We start from the raw sequence: 20,149 nt of genomic DNA on the forward strand, positions 1-20,149 counted from the left end.
AAGATGGACTTTGTGGATCGCATTGCTTTCTGAAAACTGGTCAAGTCAAATTTTTTGCAGATCTCTAAATAACTGAGGGATTTACAAGGCTTTTTTATTTAAGAAGGCAGCTAAGAATTAACCGCATTGCTGTAGGTATCGAGTCACACATAGCAAAGACTGTATCTTCTTTATCTTGCTGTGTGTTTGATCATAGACTGAAATAGAGAAAGGACTAGTTCAAAACAAAAGGACCGAGGAAGGAATTGCTGTATATTCAGTAAGCATGTTACTGAAATTTACCCTATTATGCTTACGCTGCTGTTTTGTTTAAGCAGTGGGGGGAAAAGTTGTAGATGGGCCACTACCACAGGTGTACAAAAAGTGAGATTTGGATGGCAACAGGTTGCTGATTGGTTTGAGGAGTTATGACCAGCTGTGGTTGCCAAAGGCCATCAGCCTGACAACAACTATCTGATTGGCTTCTTGGTGACTAAACAGCTCAATAATGTGCTGAAAGGACAGATGATGTGCTTTTCTCTCCAGTAAAATACCTTAAGCCTGGAGAAAGCCAGATTATTTCCTTCATCATTCGCTGTTGTCAGTTGCTTTAACTGGTGAATAAGAGACTTTACAGTTAGTGTACCAAATGTCTGTATCTTGACCGAAGAGATCAAAAGAACCTGGAGAAGAGAGATTGAAAAATAGAGCATCCTGGCAATCTTCTCAGTGAACCTGGTGGATGGTGTACTTGAACTGCTTCCCCAGGATTTTTTTCTCTATCCAAAGCACTATTTTTTTTTTTGTCTGGTTCAATGAAGGTGGAGTGGAGCTTTAGAAGCAGATTAGAGTTTTAACTGGAACTGTCAGTCACCAGTTCATAGTTGTTCAGCCGTGGTTTGAATCTTTTTTCTTTTGCAGTGAATAGTTATTCTTATTAAGTACAGAAATCTAGTCTGTATTTTCTGTTAGCCTAGGTCCAGCTGACAAATAAATGGGAAATTTTGTGTACTTTAATCATTTTTCAAAACTTTTGTGATGACTCCAAAAATGATAGGGCCTGATTTGCAGTGCAATACTCTATCCAGCCATGACAACATAGGGACTAGACTGGGTACAGACAGCAGATTTCCCTCCCTAAAGGTTGTAAAGGGAAGCAGGTGTTGTTTTTGACAATCCAGTAATGTGATGGTCACACACAGATTCCCCAAGTGCCATAGTGAACAATGAACACAACACCTCTTGATCACTGAAGGCAACACACTGGAAATCTGAAACAAACACACAGATTGTTGAAAAAAAACTTAGCAGTATCGTGGAGTGAGAAACAGAGTTGATGTTTCGGGTTCAGTATGCCTTCTTCAGTGTGTGTTCTGAAGCTCTTCTTGTTTTGAAGGAGAGTCGTACCAAACTCTAAATGTTAAGTCTGTTTCTCTCTCCACAGATGCTGCCAGACCTGCTGAGTTTCTCCAGCATTCTCTAGGTTTGACTCTAGATCATTAGTTCAGGCCTCTGGATTATTGGTTCAGATCAATAATATACAACAACGGCCACAGTGTTACAACATTTTTTTTTCGAAAGACTTTGATTGCACAGAACATGCAAATACCGTTTGGGCTTGGTTGCAATTAAACAATATACCTTTATATGGCACTTTTTTTGCAGAAGGCTTTCCTTTGCTAATTAAGTACAGTTATTTCTGATATAGGAAATTACATAATGAAATTTTAATGAGTGAGATCCTCCAAACTATACGCATGACTCAAGAATCTGTTTAATAATGTTGGTTGAGGCCTAATTGTTGGTAAGAACACCTTCACTACTTTTCTTCAGAACATTATGGGAGATCCTTATACCCTGTTGAGTGAGCAGCATTCCTAAGTACTGCACTGCAATGTCAGATCACATTTCTTGTTAAAGTTTCTGGTATGGGGCTTGAACCCACAACCTTTTGACTCCGAGGCGATATGTACCACAAAAGACAAGAGTGGCACTTAACCAATAAGCATTTGTTTTCCTAAAGTCTGCAACTTCTATAGTATTGCCTTTAAAAAAAAAAATTGTGAATACCCCTTCCAGGAGAGAATGAAAACATATAAAAATGTTGATTTTTAACTTGCATCCTTTAAAATAATATAAACAGACTCCAGTAATCTCAGATAGAGAGATCTTGGCAGTTTCAAGTACCAAATATGAAAAAAAACTACTACTCAAGGGAATTAGAACTAAAAAAAATTCAGTTTATTAAAGCTGGACCACTTCCTTAAAATAAGTCAGATACACCAGTGCAGAAATATTACCTATTGTTGTAGCTTTAACACAAACATTGCAAACAGGAGTTAAACACCTCTCCAACTCTATCAACAACCTGACTAATTTATCCCACATTCAGGGAATATTTCATCATCTTGGTCTAATAAGCGAACAAACTGAACTGACACAAATTATACCCACATTACCACAAAAGCATGCAGGCAAAACAAAACCTCAAACTAAAAAACTTCATGGTGAAAAGTCCCATCTGGTCTTCATTTTCTAATAAAAATCAATTTACAGCACCACTGCACATTACTAATATGGATTCAAGACAGAACAGATAGTTTAATTTCACCTCATTTTTTATCTGTGAAAAAACTGTATCCCACATTTTATTGCCTTCTTAACGCTGATGAATGTTTATGACACATTAACATTTTTAAAAACAGCTGAAGAAGAACTGAATGTATTCAGATATCCACAAAATGAAGTGCTTATGGTACAGCTCATTAAGTTTCTACAGACTGCAGCAAACCGTGACATGTATTTAAAGGGGCTCTGTTTTAGACTAAGCAACTGGCTCAAAGTTATATTTCTATATGAAGCAATATGGAAGCCACTTGTTCAAAATTTTAAAACACCTTTGTCTTTATATTTTAAGATAGACATTTAAGACTGTGCAAGGAGCAGACTATACTGAAATAAAAATAGATTTCTGGTAATAACCTGCAAGTCTGCCAACAACTATGAGGAGATAAAAAAGGCTGATGACTTTTCATCTGAACTGAGTCGCTTGATTTTCTGGGTTATGTTCATCGTTTTTTAGTATTTATTTCTGATTTCCAGTATCCACAATATTTGAAACTATCTAGAGTTTCGATGCTGTCATCTTGCAACTGACTGATGCAGCAATTTCCATGGCTTTAATCTTGCACTCTTCAACTGGAGAAAGGGGAAGTATGATGGAGTCATTCACCAGAAATCTGCTGCTCACCCAGGCGATGAACGGAATCCAGTCAATCTCCCAGGATAAGAAAACGAGGTGGGTGGGGCAGCTATGTGTGTGGGAGGCGAAGTATCAGTTTGCTGATGGTGGGATGAAAGTTGGGAAGTATGTTGGCAGTCGATTAGAAGTGGAGTGTGGTTCCTGACACTAAGTCAAGAATAAGCATGTCATGTATATCTATTAAAACACATGGTTAACAGATTGCAATTAAATCAATCGAAAATGAGAAACATGTGCCTTCTGATTCTCGACTGGTTAAAAGTGGCATGCAGGGAACAATGTGGTCTTCTTGCAGAATTTGGAGGGAGCAGGAATTGCTTTCTTCATATGTGGAACTTGGTTGGATCAGAGGAAGAGGAGGGTGAGCTGTTCCATTAATTTCATAGAATCCCTACAGTGTGGAAACAGGCCCTTTGGCCCAACTGACACTCAGAGCATCCCACCTAGACCCATCCCCCTATAACCCACCTAATCCACTCATCCCTGAACACTACGGGCAATTTAGCATGGCCAATCCACCTAACCTGCACACTTTTGGACTGTGGGAGGAAACTGGAGCACCCAGAGGAAACCCACGCAGACATGGGGAGAATGTACAAACTCCACACAGACAGTTGCCCGAGGGTGAAATTGAACCCGAGTCCCTGGTGCTGTGAGGCAGCAGTGCTAACCACTGATCCACCGTGCCACCCCAATTAATCTTGCAAGGAGCAGGGCCAGCAGGCAAGTACAGAGCTCAATGATGAGATGGTCAGGTGGCCAGGAGCAGAAATTGCTGCGAGACTGTTTAAGAGCTGCAATCAAGCATGCTGGGAACTTTGGTCAAGCTGGTTTAAACTCTGACCTCAATTAAACTGCGGCCAGGACATACTGTGACGTGTAGTGTCCTATGTTGACCAAATAAGGCAAGTGTCATGGTGCTCTCCAGACATACTGGCACCACTGCTACCTTAATATAGAGTATGGAATGTCACCATTTATGGCATGGTGTACACATTTGGGAGCTCTTTACCAGTAAATTCCATTGGCTGAGATCGAACATTATGATCAGGCTTTGATCAATTCACTGGCTTAGTGCCAGAGGTCTTTCTGGGACGAAGCACATTTTAGATAAGTTAACAGAACAAAAGAGACTTTCTTTTTTCTCTCAGAGGAGAAGAAGGCTTCCAGACCACATTGGAAAAGCATGTGCCCTGAAGTTACTTTCAGAGAAGACTGAGAACCATGAGACGAGACATGCACAGAGAACTCAGCTGGCCACATCACTTGAATCAGGGTAGTGTTTAATTCAAGTGAAACTTGTATGTTTTGTATTGAGTACTGGCACTTAAAGAGTTAAAATAAAGAAAGGTTTGTTTAATTAAGTTCTGAGTTGGTTTCGTGCCTCTTGTTTGTCACACAAGGGAGTACCTGAATGAAAGGTTTGAGTACTCCTTTTTGGGCAACAGTGACAGTTGGTGGCACTAGGTTGACAGACAGTTGATCAAGGGTGATGGATGATGGATCAAGGGTCACAAAAGACAAAGCGAGGTAATGGAATGAGGATCAAGGATAATGGGAAAAAGGGCAAAGGTGATTGAGGGAGGGTGCTGAGTGACGGCTTGCTTCTCCATGGATCCATGTCTGGCAGGTGGGGGTGGGGTGGGGTGGGAGGTCGGTGCGAGCTCATGTTACCCCTCTCAGACAGAAAGGCAGACAGAATGACAATGTTGCCTGATAGGGAGTGGTGCTTGTCCTGGTGCAGTTTAAATATGGCAAACAGATCTTGATCATTACAAGGTAATTGCATGGTCTGTGACTTTGTGTGCATTGGCTGAGCCTTTCAAATGTGCATTACTAATTGTCTGGCCACTGTTTGGATGCACATAGCCAGTTCTCCTGGCTCCAAATGTCAGTCATACTTGTTTCCAGGCCCACCACTGGGACATTCTTTGCTGCAACAAGATTCCATCCTACATTTACCTTCATAATTTCCCCTGCTTCTTTCCCCGCAAAAAAAGCTCCAAGGTCCATATTGTATAATTCCAACCATGGTGAACAAAGGTGCAAAGAAAACAATGTCAAATTGCGAATGGTTACTTAATGACAATACAAATTCTGTATGAATGCAAAATGAAACAAAATAAAACACATCAAATTTGAAGACTTACTCTTTTCGACAGCAAGTTTATCCAAGGAGAACTGCAGTTACTTAGATCTGGACCTAATGGATCCCAGAGTCCTTCAGGTGACAAGCATGTGTAGGTAGCTATACCTGTAAACATTGAAAAATTGTCAAGTACATAATTGGAAATAGATTTCATTAGCAACTCCCTCATTTAGCAAAATTTCAGGTACTTCCTTTGTCATAAAGATTCAAATAATCAAATAAGGGCAAAGAAGTTAGTGGCTAGCTAGTCTTTGTCAATACTGCTCCATAACTATCTACTAGAGAACATGAAAGTCATGTAGAACATAGAATGTGACAGAATTCTGCCAAGTAATATAACAGGGCGATGCTAGATAAGCACCCAAATTGAAAAATGTGTTGAAAATTTCTCCCGCCACCCCCTCCCTCCACCTCCACATCCCCATTCCCTGATTTATTACAGTAGCAATTTAAATTGACTATCAATTTTTAACCATCTGTATTTAATGGCTGGGACTTTTCTTGGAATAAAACACTTTTTTCTAAAAAGGGATAAACTTAAGATGAACACAGTGATCTCCTGTCTAGGTTGAGATAACCTCATGAATCTAATGATAAGCAAGAATCTGCTTGAACCGAAATTAGTCTCATTACAAAAAAAAGTATTTAAACTTAGATCTGTATCTCCTGTTTGATTCACACCTTTCTTGAAAGTGGGACTAATGTTGATTTTTGTTGGTGCAGACTCAATGGGCCAAAGGACCTCTTCAGCACTGTATGATTCTAGGATTTTATATTGGGATGAAAGTGGTCTGCTTATTAAAAAACACTGAAGACAGACATGGGCATATTAAAGTGAACTGTATTTCAAGCAATAGCCTATGAACAGAGAAACAGAGAAGGAAAATGGATTGGGTAGCAACAGCACGAGAAGACCCTCTCAGTCTATGTTCCTCTTAGCCCCTTAGAAAAGCAAATCGGAGAAACGTCCATTCACCAAGAATTCAGATATTTATAAATGTCACACTGTGAAGGATACATCAATTGGTCATGGTCTCAAGGTAAAGCTAACACCTCAAATATTCTATTTTGGAGTTTGTAAACTGCATATTCTATATCTTCCCATTTCTTTTACCATACATTCTCCCCTTTTTAACCTTTATATCTGCATTTGTGTATGCGTTTGATGCCACATTTTAATATTTTTCGCAGGGTAAGTAACAAAATTCAATTTTCTTTCACTCGAGAAACCTCTAATTAGTTTCTTCATTTGGAACTACGATTACTTAAGTGTTTTATAGCTGTGAACGAAAACAAAAAAAAAAAAACTTTGTTACAGCGAATTGAGGGGGTTGAAAAGAGAGAAGCCAGTTCACCCCCTCCTTATCCAATCATAATAGATTTAACTCATCTGATTGTGGCAGACATTATTTGCTGCTGAATGTTAACACCTCATAGATTGGTACATGTCACAGTATATTCATCAATCTCTGGTTTTTAGTACAGTTGCTGGAAAATATTATCATCTAAAATGAAAGACTATGGAAAAGGAATTATATTGTATGGCTCTAATGATTGGCTAAAACTGGTTGATGGCATCCTCCGACACTAAAATGAAACTGAGGTTGGAATCAAATCTGCCACAAAGTGAATAGAACCTCATAATTTCAGTCACACACACAGACTCATAATTTGAGTGTTTACAGATTGTGGAATTGATCAGATCCTAGACCAAAACATACATCACCCTTTATTAGTGTTGAAACCCTTTTACATTAATTACAATCAAACAAACTGAAGTTAAATCTTATTAAGTTAATCATTTACAAGAAAATCATAGTTTAAAAATTTCAATCTGTTCAATAAGACCAGCATGGACGTTCGCAGTGGGGGTGGGGTCAACATGAAATTTCAACAAGTTTCTTACCTATTGTTCCCAGAGGACATGGTCTTTTAGCCATCTCGCCAGGTTGAGTTTTGGGCCAAGATATATCACGTTTGTCTGTGGCTTCACAACATTCAGCCCCCTCAGCAGGAAGGTGTGATGCTATTGGTGTCTTTGTCGTGGTCCCAAGAATTAATGGAGGATTCTCCAATGCTGGGGTTGTTGTGGTCTTGATACTCTTTCCTGAAGCTATTATTGTTGTGGCTATGGTAGTGGCCACCTTAACACTGGGACTTTTTGTAACTTCCATGACAAATGACGAAGATGTTGATTCTGAAACAAGGATCCAAAATTATGGTTATCAGCTGAGAACCAGCAGTAAAGCACTCATTTACAGAACAATTGGTTTTATGGTGACTAAATAAGACACATTTTATCTTATTTGCATTATCTTATTTACATCTTATTATTTACATGGTAAACTTGCATTCACATCAAGACCGTGGGGATCCCGTTTGTGAATCCATACATTTTTAGTCAGACACTTAATTTTGCAGTCAAGGAACAAATTGAATTCAATTTCACAATGGAAGTATAGTACTTTTCACATGGTAAAACATTTAAAAGTCAGACATACAAAATAGAATTTGACTCCAAGCCACAAAAACAAATGTTAGGGCAAATGATCATCAGTTTGGTCAATCAGGTAGATTATAAGGAGTGGTTTAGAGAAGGAGAGAGAGATAGACGGGCAGAAAGGGTTAGGAAGGGTAATTTCGCATTTTGGGTCATGGTATCTTAAGGCAAGGCTGCCTATGATAGAACAAATCAAAATTAGCATATAACACTTTAGACCTGCAGATATTTTAAAGGGATGTGGATTATAAGAGAATACTGAAAAGGGATGAGACCACGAAGAAATCTGAAAATAAACATGAAAATTTTAAAGTACAAGCATTGGTGAACCATAGGCTGTGTAGGTTGGTGATCACAGGGTGATGGGTCAATGGGATGTGGTGTAAGGTTAGGGCACAAGCAACATACTTTTAGATTATCTCAAGTTTACTGGGGATAAGAAAGGAATGCACTGGAACACGTGCGCTCAGGAAAGAATGATGATGCAACTATGTGATTGTAAACTCTTGTCTGGGTCAAGGAATTTAAACAGTCAGACAGTCACAGAGTCACGGATCTACAGCACAGAAAAAGACATTTGGGCCCATTGCATATGCACCAGTCAAAATGACCACTCAACTATTTGAATCCCGTGAACAAGCACTTGGTGCATGGAGATAGTGGGAACTGCCGATGCTGGAGAATCTGAGATAACAAGGTGTAGAGCTGGATGAACACAGCAGGCCAAGCAGCATCAGAGGAGCAGGAGAGTTAGGGTTAGGGTTGGTGCATATCCTTTTATGCCTTGGCATTGCAACTGCACATCTAAACACTTCTTAAATATTATGAGGGTTTCTGCCTCTACCGCCCTTCCAGGCAGTGATTTTTAGATTCATAATGTCTTCAATCTCCTCTAAACCTGCCGTCCCTTACGTTAAATCTCTGCTCCCTGGTTACTGATGTCTCCATCAAGGGGAAAAGTTTCTTCCTGTCAATGCAATTATGCCCCTCAATTTTGTACATTGCAATCACGTCCCCTCTCATACTTCTCTACTTTAACAAAAACAATTCCAACCTATCTAATCTCTCTTCACAACTAAAACTCTCCAGTCCAGACAACTTCTTGGTAAATCTCTTTTGCACCGTCTCCAATGCTATCATATCTTTCCTATAATGTGTATTCCAAAACTACATACAGTATTCTAGCTGTCGCCTAACCAATGCTTTATACAGTTCTAGCATAACCTCTCTGCTTTTAAATTCAATGCCTTGACTAATAAAAGGAACTATACTATTGCCTTCTTAACCACGTTATCTACCCGCCTTGATTCCTTAAGAAACCTGTGTACATGTACACCGAGGTCCCTCTGATCTTTGGTTCTTTCCAGGGTTCTAACATTCATCATATATTCTCTTGCCTTCTTGCCCTACTCAATTGCATCACTTCACATTTACCAGATTAAATTCTATTTGCCACTAATTAGCCCGTCTGACCAACTATATCCTCCTCTAATCTAAGACTATCCTCCTGACTATTTACCAAGCCACTATGTTTTGTATCATCTGTGAACTTACTGATTAACCTTCTTATATTCAAATTTAAATCATTTACATCAATTACAATTAACTGAGGTCCCAACACTGACCGATGTGGGATCCCACTGAACACAAACATCCAGTCAGAATAAAAACACCCCTCAACCATCAGCCTCTGCTTCATTCCACTTATTCAATTGTGGATCCAATTTGACAAGTTTCCTTGGATCCCATGGGCTCTTAATTTTGCTGTCAGTCTCCCGTGTGAGACCTTATTAAAAGCCTTGAAATCCAAGTAGACAACATTAAAAACATAGTCCTCATCTATACACCTAGTCACCTGTTCAAAAAATTCAATCAAGTTGGCCAGACGTGACCTCCCTTGAACAAAATCAGGCTGACAATTCTTACTTAATCTCTACCTCTCCAAAAGCTGATGAATTCCATCCCTCAGATTTGCTTCTAATAGTTTCCCCATCACTGAGGTTAGACTGACTGGCTAGTGATTTCCTAGTTCATCTCTTGCTTCCTTCTTGAATAATGGTATAATATTGGTTGTCCTTCAGTCCTCCAGCACCTCTTCTGTGGCTGGAGTGGAACTGAAAATTTCTGCAAACACCCCTGCTATTTCCTCCCTTGCCTTACTCAACAACCTGGGATATATTTCATCCAGCTCCGAGATCCATCTACTTCTAAGGCTCCTAGACCACTCAGAACCTCTTCTCTGTTTACACTAATTTCTTTCATTGTCTCACAGACTTTCTCCCTGATTTCTACACCTATATCATCCCTCTCATGTGTGAACAATGAGATAAAGTATTAATTTATAGCTCTACGCACAAAATACTATTATGGTCCTTAATGATCCTTACTCTTTCCCTCATTATCCTTTTAGTCTTAATGTGAAAAAAGTGTATGATTTTCATTTCTTATACCTGCCTTTTAGCTCTCCTAATCTTTTCTTTTTTGAGTTCCGTCTGGCACATTATATACTTCTCTAGGATTTCTGCTGTTATATCCCTCAGTGTCTTACATAAGCATCCTTTTTTCTCTTAATACAGTGATGTATATTCCTTAACATCCAGTGTTCACAGGATTTGATGGTTTGAATCTCTCTTTTTATTTGAACATGGTAGGTCTGTCCTCTCCCTGTTTCCTTCTTGAATGCATCCCACTGATGTAAGACAGACTGACCTGAAAGTATCTGCTCCCAGTCCACTCTGGCGGAATCATATATGATTTTGTTAAAATCAGTTTTCACCCAGTTGAGAACTTTGATTTCAGGCCCATCCTTTTCCATGACAGTCTAACAGAGTTATGATTGTTGTCTGCAAAATGCTCATCCATTGATACTTCAACCATTTGCCCAGCTTCATTACTTAAGTCCAGGACTGCCCCTCTCTTGTGGGGCACTCTACACAGTGGCTTAAAAAGCTCTCCTGGATGCATTTTAAGAATTCTGCTCTCTCTAAACCCTTTCCGCAATGACTATCCCAGTTACTGTTGGGGAAATTGAAATCGCCGACTATCACTAACCTATTACTTTTACACTTCCCCGAAATTTGCCGACATATCTGCCTTGTTATTTCTCTCAGACTGTTAGGTGGCCTGTACACATTCCCAGCAATGTGACTGTTCCGTTTTGGGTTTTATGTTCTACCCATATGGCTTCAATTGAGGAGCCTTCTAAGATGTCATCTCTCCTTACTGTTACAATCAATCCCTGGATCAAAATTGCAATTCTTCCTCTTTTTTCTCTTTCCCTGTCTTGCCCGAAGACCTTACGTCCTCGAATATTGAGCTGCCAATCCTGCCACTCAACCATCTCTCAGTGAGCAATGATATCATACGCCTATGTTTTAATTTCTGCTCTCAACTTATCTGCCTTGTTTGTCAGATTCTTGGACTAAAATAAATATCATTCAACATTGCCAAACTCCCTTGTACCCTAACTGGCATATAATGTCCATGTCTTCCTGACTCACCTACTGTCTCTAATTTTGGCCATTCATCCTGCCCTACCGAACATTCTCTCTGGATCCAACACCCTGTCAAGTGAGTTTAAATCCTCCCCAACATCACTAGCAAACCTCCCTGCAAGGAAATGCTCCTATATCAGTTCAGGTACAACTTCTCATCTTGTACAGAACGCACTGCCCTCAAAAATGATTCCAATGTCCCAGTCTTCTTCAACGTCAGATAATTATCACTGAGGGGGATGGGGTCAATAGCCAGGGAATGGAATGGAATTTTGCGGTGATCACTGAAGACAATTGGTTTGGTCTGCTCATTGGAAGGAAGACATTGCTTCTCAATCAGATGTTGGACAATTTAGAGTCAGAGAGGTGTTCTTGAGAGGTGCTTGTGAAGTACAGCTGGGTGTCTTCAGCGTAGTGCAAAAAACTGGCATGCAGGAGAAAAATAAACGGGTCAAGGATACATCCTTCGGGGACATCAGAGATAATGATGGAGGGTGGAAAAAGAAGCATTGCATGTGGTTTTCTGGCTGCAAGGAGATAGATAAGAATGGAACTAAGTGAGCGCAGTACTACTAAGCTGGGTGGCAGTGGAAACATTTTGGAAGAAGATAGTACTGGTTCTATACTGATTTTTCTGAGATTATATTGTACAATTTTCTCGTTTCTCCACAAAAGCAGCAAAAGGGTATCAGAGATGAAATGTCCTTCAATACGCCATCAAAATATCAGTACAATGAAGAACGATTTTCCTTAATGTGCACGTCAACAGGCAGCTCACATCACAATATCCCTAAAACCTTTTTCTCTAAGCCCAACTGAAGACAGTGACTGTTGTTCAAGATACAGCTTCACCAGCGCCGATAGTCCCACATTTTCTCCGAGTGGTTACTCTTGATGTGAGCCGAGACAGTGAGCAGTCATGAGCTATTCCATATATGAAAGCTTTACTGCTTCCCCTCCATAATATGTTCACATAATTAGGAGCATCAAACTTTGTCAGAGTACCTTTGTGTCCAACCCAGCTCTCCTCAGCCACCCATCCTGATAACATGTCAGTCTTTCTCGATCAGTTTCAGGACTGTTTCCATGTTTTTCATTGACTGTCACTGACCACCTCAGCTGAGAGCTGTCCTTAGCCCCACCAATGACAATGACAATCTTCAGCTAACCATAAAAAGCCTTCCAAAAACAAACCTACAATTGTCACCTATTTCCTTTACCTTTGATACATTCTGCATTTCTCAGGACACTGGCTCACAATCTGCTACATAGATGCATTACATCTTTGAGCCTTAATCTAGAAAACCCCAGTACTGACTTCATCATCTGATTCCTCTGTAAATACACATAACTTTCCTTAATGCTTCAAGACAAACCATTTCAGAACAACATCTGGCACCATCAGTATTTAAAAAAAAAACACTCCACTGACGAATTTCAATAAAAATTTTCTATAAAATCTCTACCTCTTATCATTAGATAACAATACTCAGTTAAGTATTGATAAATGTAATAGATCATGAATAATAAATTCGCATTTTACTTATTTTACTTGATAGTCATCATTTGTTAATTTTATTTTGTTACAGCTTCACCCATGTCATTTTGTGCGCATCAAATCATACTTCCAAGGAAAAACAGTCACTTATTTGGTGGTGGGGTTTACAAAACAGAGAGGAAAAAAAGCACATTTAATTACTTGTGTGTGCAAGTCTCAGTCGAGGCAATGGTGAGAGTATTGCAATTAACCTTCATTTTCCTATAGACTTTCTCTTCTCTCGGTGGAACAAAGTCATGTAAGTACAGTACCAGACAGTCATAGGGACATACACATTTTACAGCAAGGAAAGAGGCCCTTTGGCTCATCGTGTCCACATTGGTCATCAAACATTCATCTATTCTACTCCCATTTTCCCACATTTGGCTGATAAGCTTGTATGATACAGTGTTTCAAGTGCTCATCTAAATAGTTCTTGATTGTCTTGAGAATTCTTGCCTCTATCATCCCTTCAGGCAGGGAGTTCTGGATATCCAAAACCCTCTGGTTTAAAAAAAAATTCTTCAAATCCCTTCTAAATCTCCTGCTTCTTACCTTAAAACTGTGCTCCATGGTTATTGACCCTTCTACTAAGGTGAAAGGTTTCTCCCTATCTACCCTGTGTAAGCCCCTTAGAACTTTGTGCACCTCAAATCAGATCTGTGTGCAGCCATCTCTGGTTTAAAGGAACACCCAACACACTTTCTAGTGCAGTTGCAATGTTCTTATTGTGTAGTGACTGGAACTGCAAACTGTACTTCACCTGTGGCTTAAATAACGTGGTATACAGCTTCATCATAACCTCTTTGCTCTTGTATTCAATGCCTTGATGAATAAAAGCAAACTGAATAAATCCATATGCCTTCTTAACTGCCTTATTTATCTGTCCTGCTGTCTTCAAGAATCTACAGATATGCACACCAAGGTCCCTTTGATCTTAGGGACCTACCATTCAACATGCACACTATTGCCTTGTCGATCCTCGGAAAATGCATCACCTCACACTTTTCAGGATTAAATTCCACTTTCACTGTTCATCCATCTGACCAGCTTGTCAGTATTTTCCTGTGGTCTCAGGCTCTCCTCTTTGCTGCTTACCATGTCACCAGTTTTTGTTTAGTATTGTGTTATGTCAGAACACATCTTTGCTTTCTAGTGATCGAGGGTAACTTTATAAAGTGGGATTAGTGCTGCAGATTTATATTAAATCACAGACTCTGAACAATGTGGCCTCCTGATACATGATTCTTGATCAGTCGGGGAATCAAGGGTCATGGGGAAAACGCACACACGGATATGAATGTGAGAAATGCTGGATGAGCCATGATCCTATTGAATGGTAGAGCAGGCTCAAGGTGCCAAATGGCCTACTCCTGTTCCTATTTCTTATGGTCTTATGACACATTAGCTATTTTTTGACATACTATTTCTCCAGTCAATGGCTAAAATTTTTATACTGATTTGATCAGAAAAAACGAATTTAAAAAAGACTGGAAAAATATTAAAACAATTTTTGAGAAAAAATATCATTTAGGGGTTATGGGCATTACTGGCCAGGCCAACATTTATTGCCCATCCCTAATTGCCCAGAGGGCAGTTAAGAGTCAACCACATTACTGTGGATCTGAAGTCACATGTAGGCCAGACCAGGTAAGGATGGCAGTTTACTTCCCTGAAGGACATTAGCAAACCAGATGGGATTTTCCTAACAAATTAACAAAGGTTTCATGGCCATCAATTCCAGGGTTCAAACCCAGGTCAAGAACGTTTCCAGGGTCTCTAGATTAACAGTTTAGTGATAATATGACTAGAGCATCACCTCCCAAAGCAATTTTAAAAGCTGCTCCTTCAGATTTTCAGTATTTCATATAGCTTGGAGTTTATGTTGCAGAAGATCCTGATGTACACCAGAGACAAGACACAGATAATGCAAAGAGAAAGAATAAAACAGAAAGAAACTGGAAAACAGAAATAAGAGCCTATAACATCAAGCCGGTTAACTGCACACCTATAATTGACTACACTTATTACCAACCCGAATTTTCACAGGTCTTGCATGATGACACTGCATTATTATACAATTCTTAATATTTCCTATATATTCATGTGTCCATGTGCAGCAAGAGCTGGATAGCATCCAGTCTCAGGCAGACAAGTAGAAATAACATTTCCACCATACAATGTCAGACAAAGAGCACCACCAATTAGACAGCATCTGTACATATCCCCTCCATATAAAAAAGCAAAACCAACATCCGGGAGCAGGGGTGTTTGGGTGTGTAAGGAGTTACCAGCGACCAGAAATTAAACTGCTCCGTTCATATAAATACTTTGGTTAGAAGAGAAGATGGGAATTCTGTGTCAAATAGCTCACTTCTTGATTCTTCAAAGACTGACCATCATTTCCAAGGCAGATGTCAGGAGTACAACAGAATAGCTCCACTTGCCTGGATGGAGACAGCAACACTCACAAAGTTTGACACTATCCAGGTTACAGCAGCCCACTTGTCGCACAGCCCTTCCACCTACAGCATCTGTCCCCTTTGCACAGTGCCAACTGTGTGTCCTATCCATAAGATGCATAGCAGCTATTCACTAAGTACTGACCAACACCTTCCAAACCCATGACCTCTACCACTTCGAAGGGACAAGGGTAGCAGATGAAAGGGATCAAGACTACTTGCATGTTCCCCTCCAATTTACACACCATCCTGACACTGAATTAAATTTTCATTCCGTTGATATCATGGATTCAAAGTCCACATACTCTCTTCCTAAAAGCACTGTTGATATCACTATCACATGCACTGAAGTGGTTCAAAGAAGCAGCTCACCACCATTTACTCAGAAGCAATTAAGGGTGGGAAATGAATGTTGGCCTAACCAGAGACACACAAATCCATGAAAGAACTAAATAAAAACAGCTCCAATCATTCAAGCCAACGTAATCGGTGTCATCTTCACTGACAGCTCCAATGACTTTCAGTACGAACATCAAGTGCACTTGCTGTAAATATTTATGCTATTTTTCAAGCTTCCTTAGTTACATTTCTTTTCCACATTCTCTACAAAAGAGAAAATCTGGCCTCCCTTGGGAGCTACCAGACAGCAACATACAATTGTGCAGGGAGAGATTGACACAGATTATACAAAGTGACACTTTGGCCCTTCTTATTTGGCGAAAGAAAGGAGTTCCACATTTCCGACATTAGATTCTGCTCAGGTCTCACTCAAAAATGTGCGGCCCCATACTGCCACTGTGACAGTTCTCTCGCAGTGTAGAACTGTGAGGTGACGGTAAACCATACCCACTTTTCACATCAGTCCGCTGCTGTATTCTGACATTTAAAAATCCTGGCAGTCAGTGACAGTGAGGGCCAGTGTCTAGGGGAGAAAGAGGGGGTCAGATCCCAAAGACTGTGGGGGGTGGGGGGTGCAGTGCAGGAGGAGTAAGGAGGGACTTGCCTGGGGTTTATTAGTGGTCTAGGGTACGAATAGTTGAGGGGTGTGTGCAATAAGTATGGGGCTTGTTTATTAGCTGTGCCTGAATAACTACATATTTAAGGGATTCCCATGCACATATTCTATTTAATAGCGAGTGTCTGGTCAGTGCAATATCTGCCCTGTAGTATCTTAGATTTTATGTCACGTGTTACAAGTATGGGAGAAAAAAAACTACAAAGTAATAGGCGAGGGCTTATGAAGAAAAGGAAGTCTAACTAAGTAATATTTTATGAACACAAGGGTAAACAAAAGAAGGTGTTGTAGCCATTAGTGGAGCAAAGAAAGGAAAAAGTGGAATAATTATGGGGCACGTAAAGAAATACCGGAGTGTATGTATTGAGGGAACTATTACTCACTGAGACCTGAGAGCAAGAAGCAAAGCAAAAAGTAATTTATTGAAGAAAAGTTTACAAGCACACGATGAATTGGGGAGTAGATCTTAATTCAGACGGCATTGACTTTTGGGTTAGTTTATAATGTAGAAAGTTATTGCAACATTTGGAAAATTTTTCAGAGTGGTCGAGATTGTAAGCAGTAGAGGCATAATGCCTCAATTAAAATTCCCACTACATGTCATAAATGAAAAACTGCAAACTGCCACATATTGAGGATTTTTTTTTATGATTACAATCAGCAAGCATCAACTGTTCAAATTACAGTTAAGTTTTGAAACAGACAAATTGATTAGTTGTGTTTCTTTGGAAGCTCTGTTTGCAGATCAAACAAGTTTTAGGCAAATTCAGTTCAAGATACATCTTCCCCGATGTGATAGTCTCAATGATACACTCGCAGGTTCAAGCCAGATGGTGCAAAAAGTTGATCACCTGCAGCATCTTAATTATCTCAAAAAACACTTACAAAAATATATGGGTTTAATTAACTGTTGACTATGTTGAAAATTAGTCAACTCATAAACCAGACCCTGAGCCCAAGTAACGCGGCTGTTCCTTCAAACTTTGCATATGATGAGTAAAATATGCAACATTTCTGTCAGATTACACTGAGGATCTGACGTTGATTATGTGCAACTGGATGAGAAGTACAAAAATACTTCTGATCCGTGCAAAACGAAAGATGGTCTATCAAAATTAAAAGGAACTAAAATATATTCATTTTTTTTGCTAGAGGGAGTTGTTGCTTTGAGCCAGTTTCAGATTTCTGTGGTGCTATATGAATGCTCCCATCATATTTTCCGCTTCCAAAGATGTGCAAGTTAGATGGATTGGCCAGGCTAAATTACCCATAGTGTTCAGGGATGTGAAGGTTAAGTGTGTTAGCCATGGGAATTGCAGGGTTACAGGGATAGGTCTGGGTGGGATGATCTTCGGAGGGTTGGCATGGACTTGTTGGGCCGAATGGCCTGTTTCCATACTGTGAGGATTCTAATCTCTTCACAACCATTGGGATCATACCCAAACCATTAGTATCTAGGAGCCCATATCCCCATCATCTCATTGAAATACTGTCTCACTTTTGAGAAGTTGAATCTCACAGAGGCTTCACTTCAGCTGACTCTACAAACACACAAAGCCAAGGTTAGGGTCACCTTAGGTGTCTGACAAGCACAGTTAATATTAAATTAATGGTTCTCGAAGATTGTACCATTATTTAATAGTTTGGTGAGACATTCTAACTGTTTTTTTGCACTTTGATATAAGGCAGAATTGTTTTCTCAGTGAGTGGTGTCTGTATTCAAATCTCTTTTTAAACAGAATCCTTTTTTAAGCTGAGAAACAAAATAGAGAGGAAACCCATGGATTTCACATTCATAACACATGTTTTACCCAATGATACTGTTGTCAGTGACATCTCCTTTCTCAAAAGCCTTGTAACATTTGTGAAGCATTTGTCAGAAAAAGGCAAGGATTCAGAGTGTTATATTTTACACTCTGATGCATCGAGGCCGGGCAGCCTGGAACATTATAATGATGTCACACTGAATCCTCACAATTATTTTCCTGCTTTCAAAAGCTATGAAACTGCAGATGCTGAATTTCATGCGCCTGCACAAGATGATAAGTTAGAATCTAAAACAAAAACAGAGTTCAGGAGTATGACAAAGTTAAGCGTTGCAGCCATTGTTGATCACACTCAGCTGGAGTCAGACAACGTGCTTCTACGAAGTGGACTAAATAGACTATTTATTAATTAAAGGTGGTTTTGCAGTTTCCCAGTCCATCTGTGGCCAATCTGTCTTGCCTGGAGCATTATGGATAAGCGTCTCATATGAAGTGAGAACATTAACACTTGACCAGTTGTTCCATGTCAGTAGACTTTCTTAAAAACTTAATGCTGCAATTGTGTCAAGATGCATGTTGTCTGACATTCGTAATGGAATCTTCCCAGGCTCTTTATGACTTGGGCCATGGTGAGAGATGCGGGAAAATCCAGTGAGATTACCAGTGAGGCACTTCCTCACATCAAGTCCGAAAAGTTGGATTTTCCAACCAAGTCCGGGCCATCAAGATGAAATTCTCGCTTGTGAGTGCTGATTATTGCACATTATTCCCTCTGATTATTTGCTAATCTCACCTCAGTAATGTGCAGTCTCTCATTCACCCACCCATCAGATAAAAATTGGAGGTCAAAAGCTGCTGCATTGAAAAGCAAAGCAGGTGTCTGGTAACTCCAGCTTACTGCTCGCTCCTCTGGACCTAAATCTTGGACACTCAGGAGAAGCATCTCAGAGTCCACTCCAAGGGAAACAAGTGCAAGCATTCTCATCCACAGACACTGGAACCTAACATGTACCAGCCTCACTACACCCTCATGGTACACCTCCAACCCACTTACAGTATACCTCTTCACTACTCTGCTGCATTTTGGAGTACTTTAGCACTTATTATTGCAATGCTACTGCAAGGACACTATATGCTTGGACAGGTAGACCCAGGTCACAAATTGGGCCAAACTGCATGCTCTTTTGCTCCCTCAGAGCTAACTCATTTTCAGCTGGATGCTCATAGCATTTTTGCTTTGATTTTATTTTGCAATTTGACCCCGCCCCTCGCTACAGCCAACAGGCTCACAGTACTGCTATCTTGCCTGACCTTTTGGTGCAGACACAAAGCCAGTCAGTTTATCATGCACGTTAGCAGTGATTCATCATGGCTTTGGGTATGTTGCTGTGTGGCACATACTATATCTGTGTTACAGCTGGCAGCTTACATGCCAAGCACACCACATGTGCTTTAGTAAATGGCATTCTTAAAACTGAAGGGGAGTAATCCTCAGTCAAGTCAAGGGAGACCACCTTCAGTCAGTGAGTCCTGGCACGTTAAGTCTAGGGCAGCCTCCTCAGTGCAGGGCTTGGGGAAGTTCAGTCAGTTAGTCAGTCACTTGGGTAATCAGGGTCATGTTCCTCCTTGTAGAGGGTGAAGAGCTCAATGTCAGGCAAACTACCATCCATCTTGGCTCTTTCTGCCCACTGCTGTCCTGGTTTAGTGGGACTGACCCATGAGGACAGATTGAATCAGACAGGACTATATTCACTGGAGTTTAGAAGAATGAAGGGGGAATCTCGTAGAAACCTAAAAAAATTCAAACAGGGCTAGTCAGGGTAACCGTAAGAAGGATGTTCCTTATGAACGGGGAGTCCAGAACCGTAGGTCACAGTCTAAAGATACTGGGTAGGCCACTTAGAACTGAGGTCAGGAGAAATTTCTTCACCCAGAGAATGAAATTCTCTGCCACAGAAAATGATTGAGGTCAAAACACAACCTGT

General features: G+C 40.1%; 1 protein-coding gene across 6 annotated transcripts in view; it reads right to left on the bottom strand.

Moving 5' to 3' along the window:
- Positions 1 to 20,149, bottom strand: part of adgrl3.1 (adhesion G protein-coupled receptor L3.1) — a 607,182-nt gene that overhangs the window by 122,155 nt on the left and 464,878 nt on the right. For all 6 annotated transcript variants that reach the window (XM_048595033.1, XM_048595030.1, XM_048595031.1 and 3 more), the window contains 2 exons: positions 7,297 to 7,587; positions 5,392 to 5,495 (listed from right to left, as the gene is read on the bottom strand). In XM_048595033.1, the coding sequence (XP_048450990.1) occupies positions 5,392 to 5,495; positions 7,297 to 7,587 (395 nt within the window). The remainder of the gene's footprint in view (positions 1 to 5,391; positions 5,496 to 7,296; positions 7,588 to 20,149) is intronic.

This window comes from Rhincodon typus, chromosome 3 (genome assembly GCF_021869965.1).
Source record: "Rhincodon typus isolate 14 chromosome 3, sRhiTyp1.1, whole genome shotgun sequence".
NCBI classification, from domain to species: Eukaryota; Metazoa; Chordata; class Chondrichthyes; order Orectolobiformes; family Rhincodontidae; genus Rhincodon; species Rhincodon typus.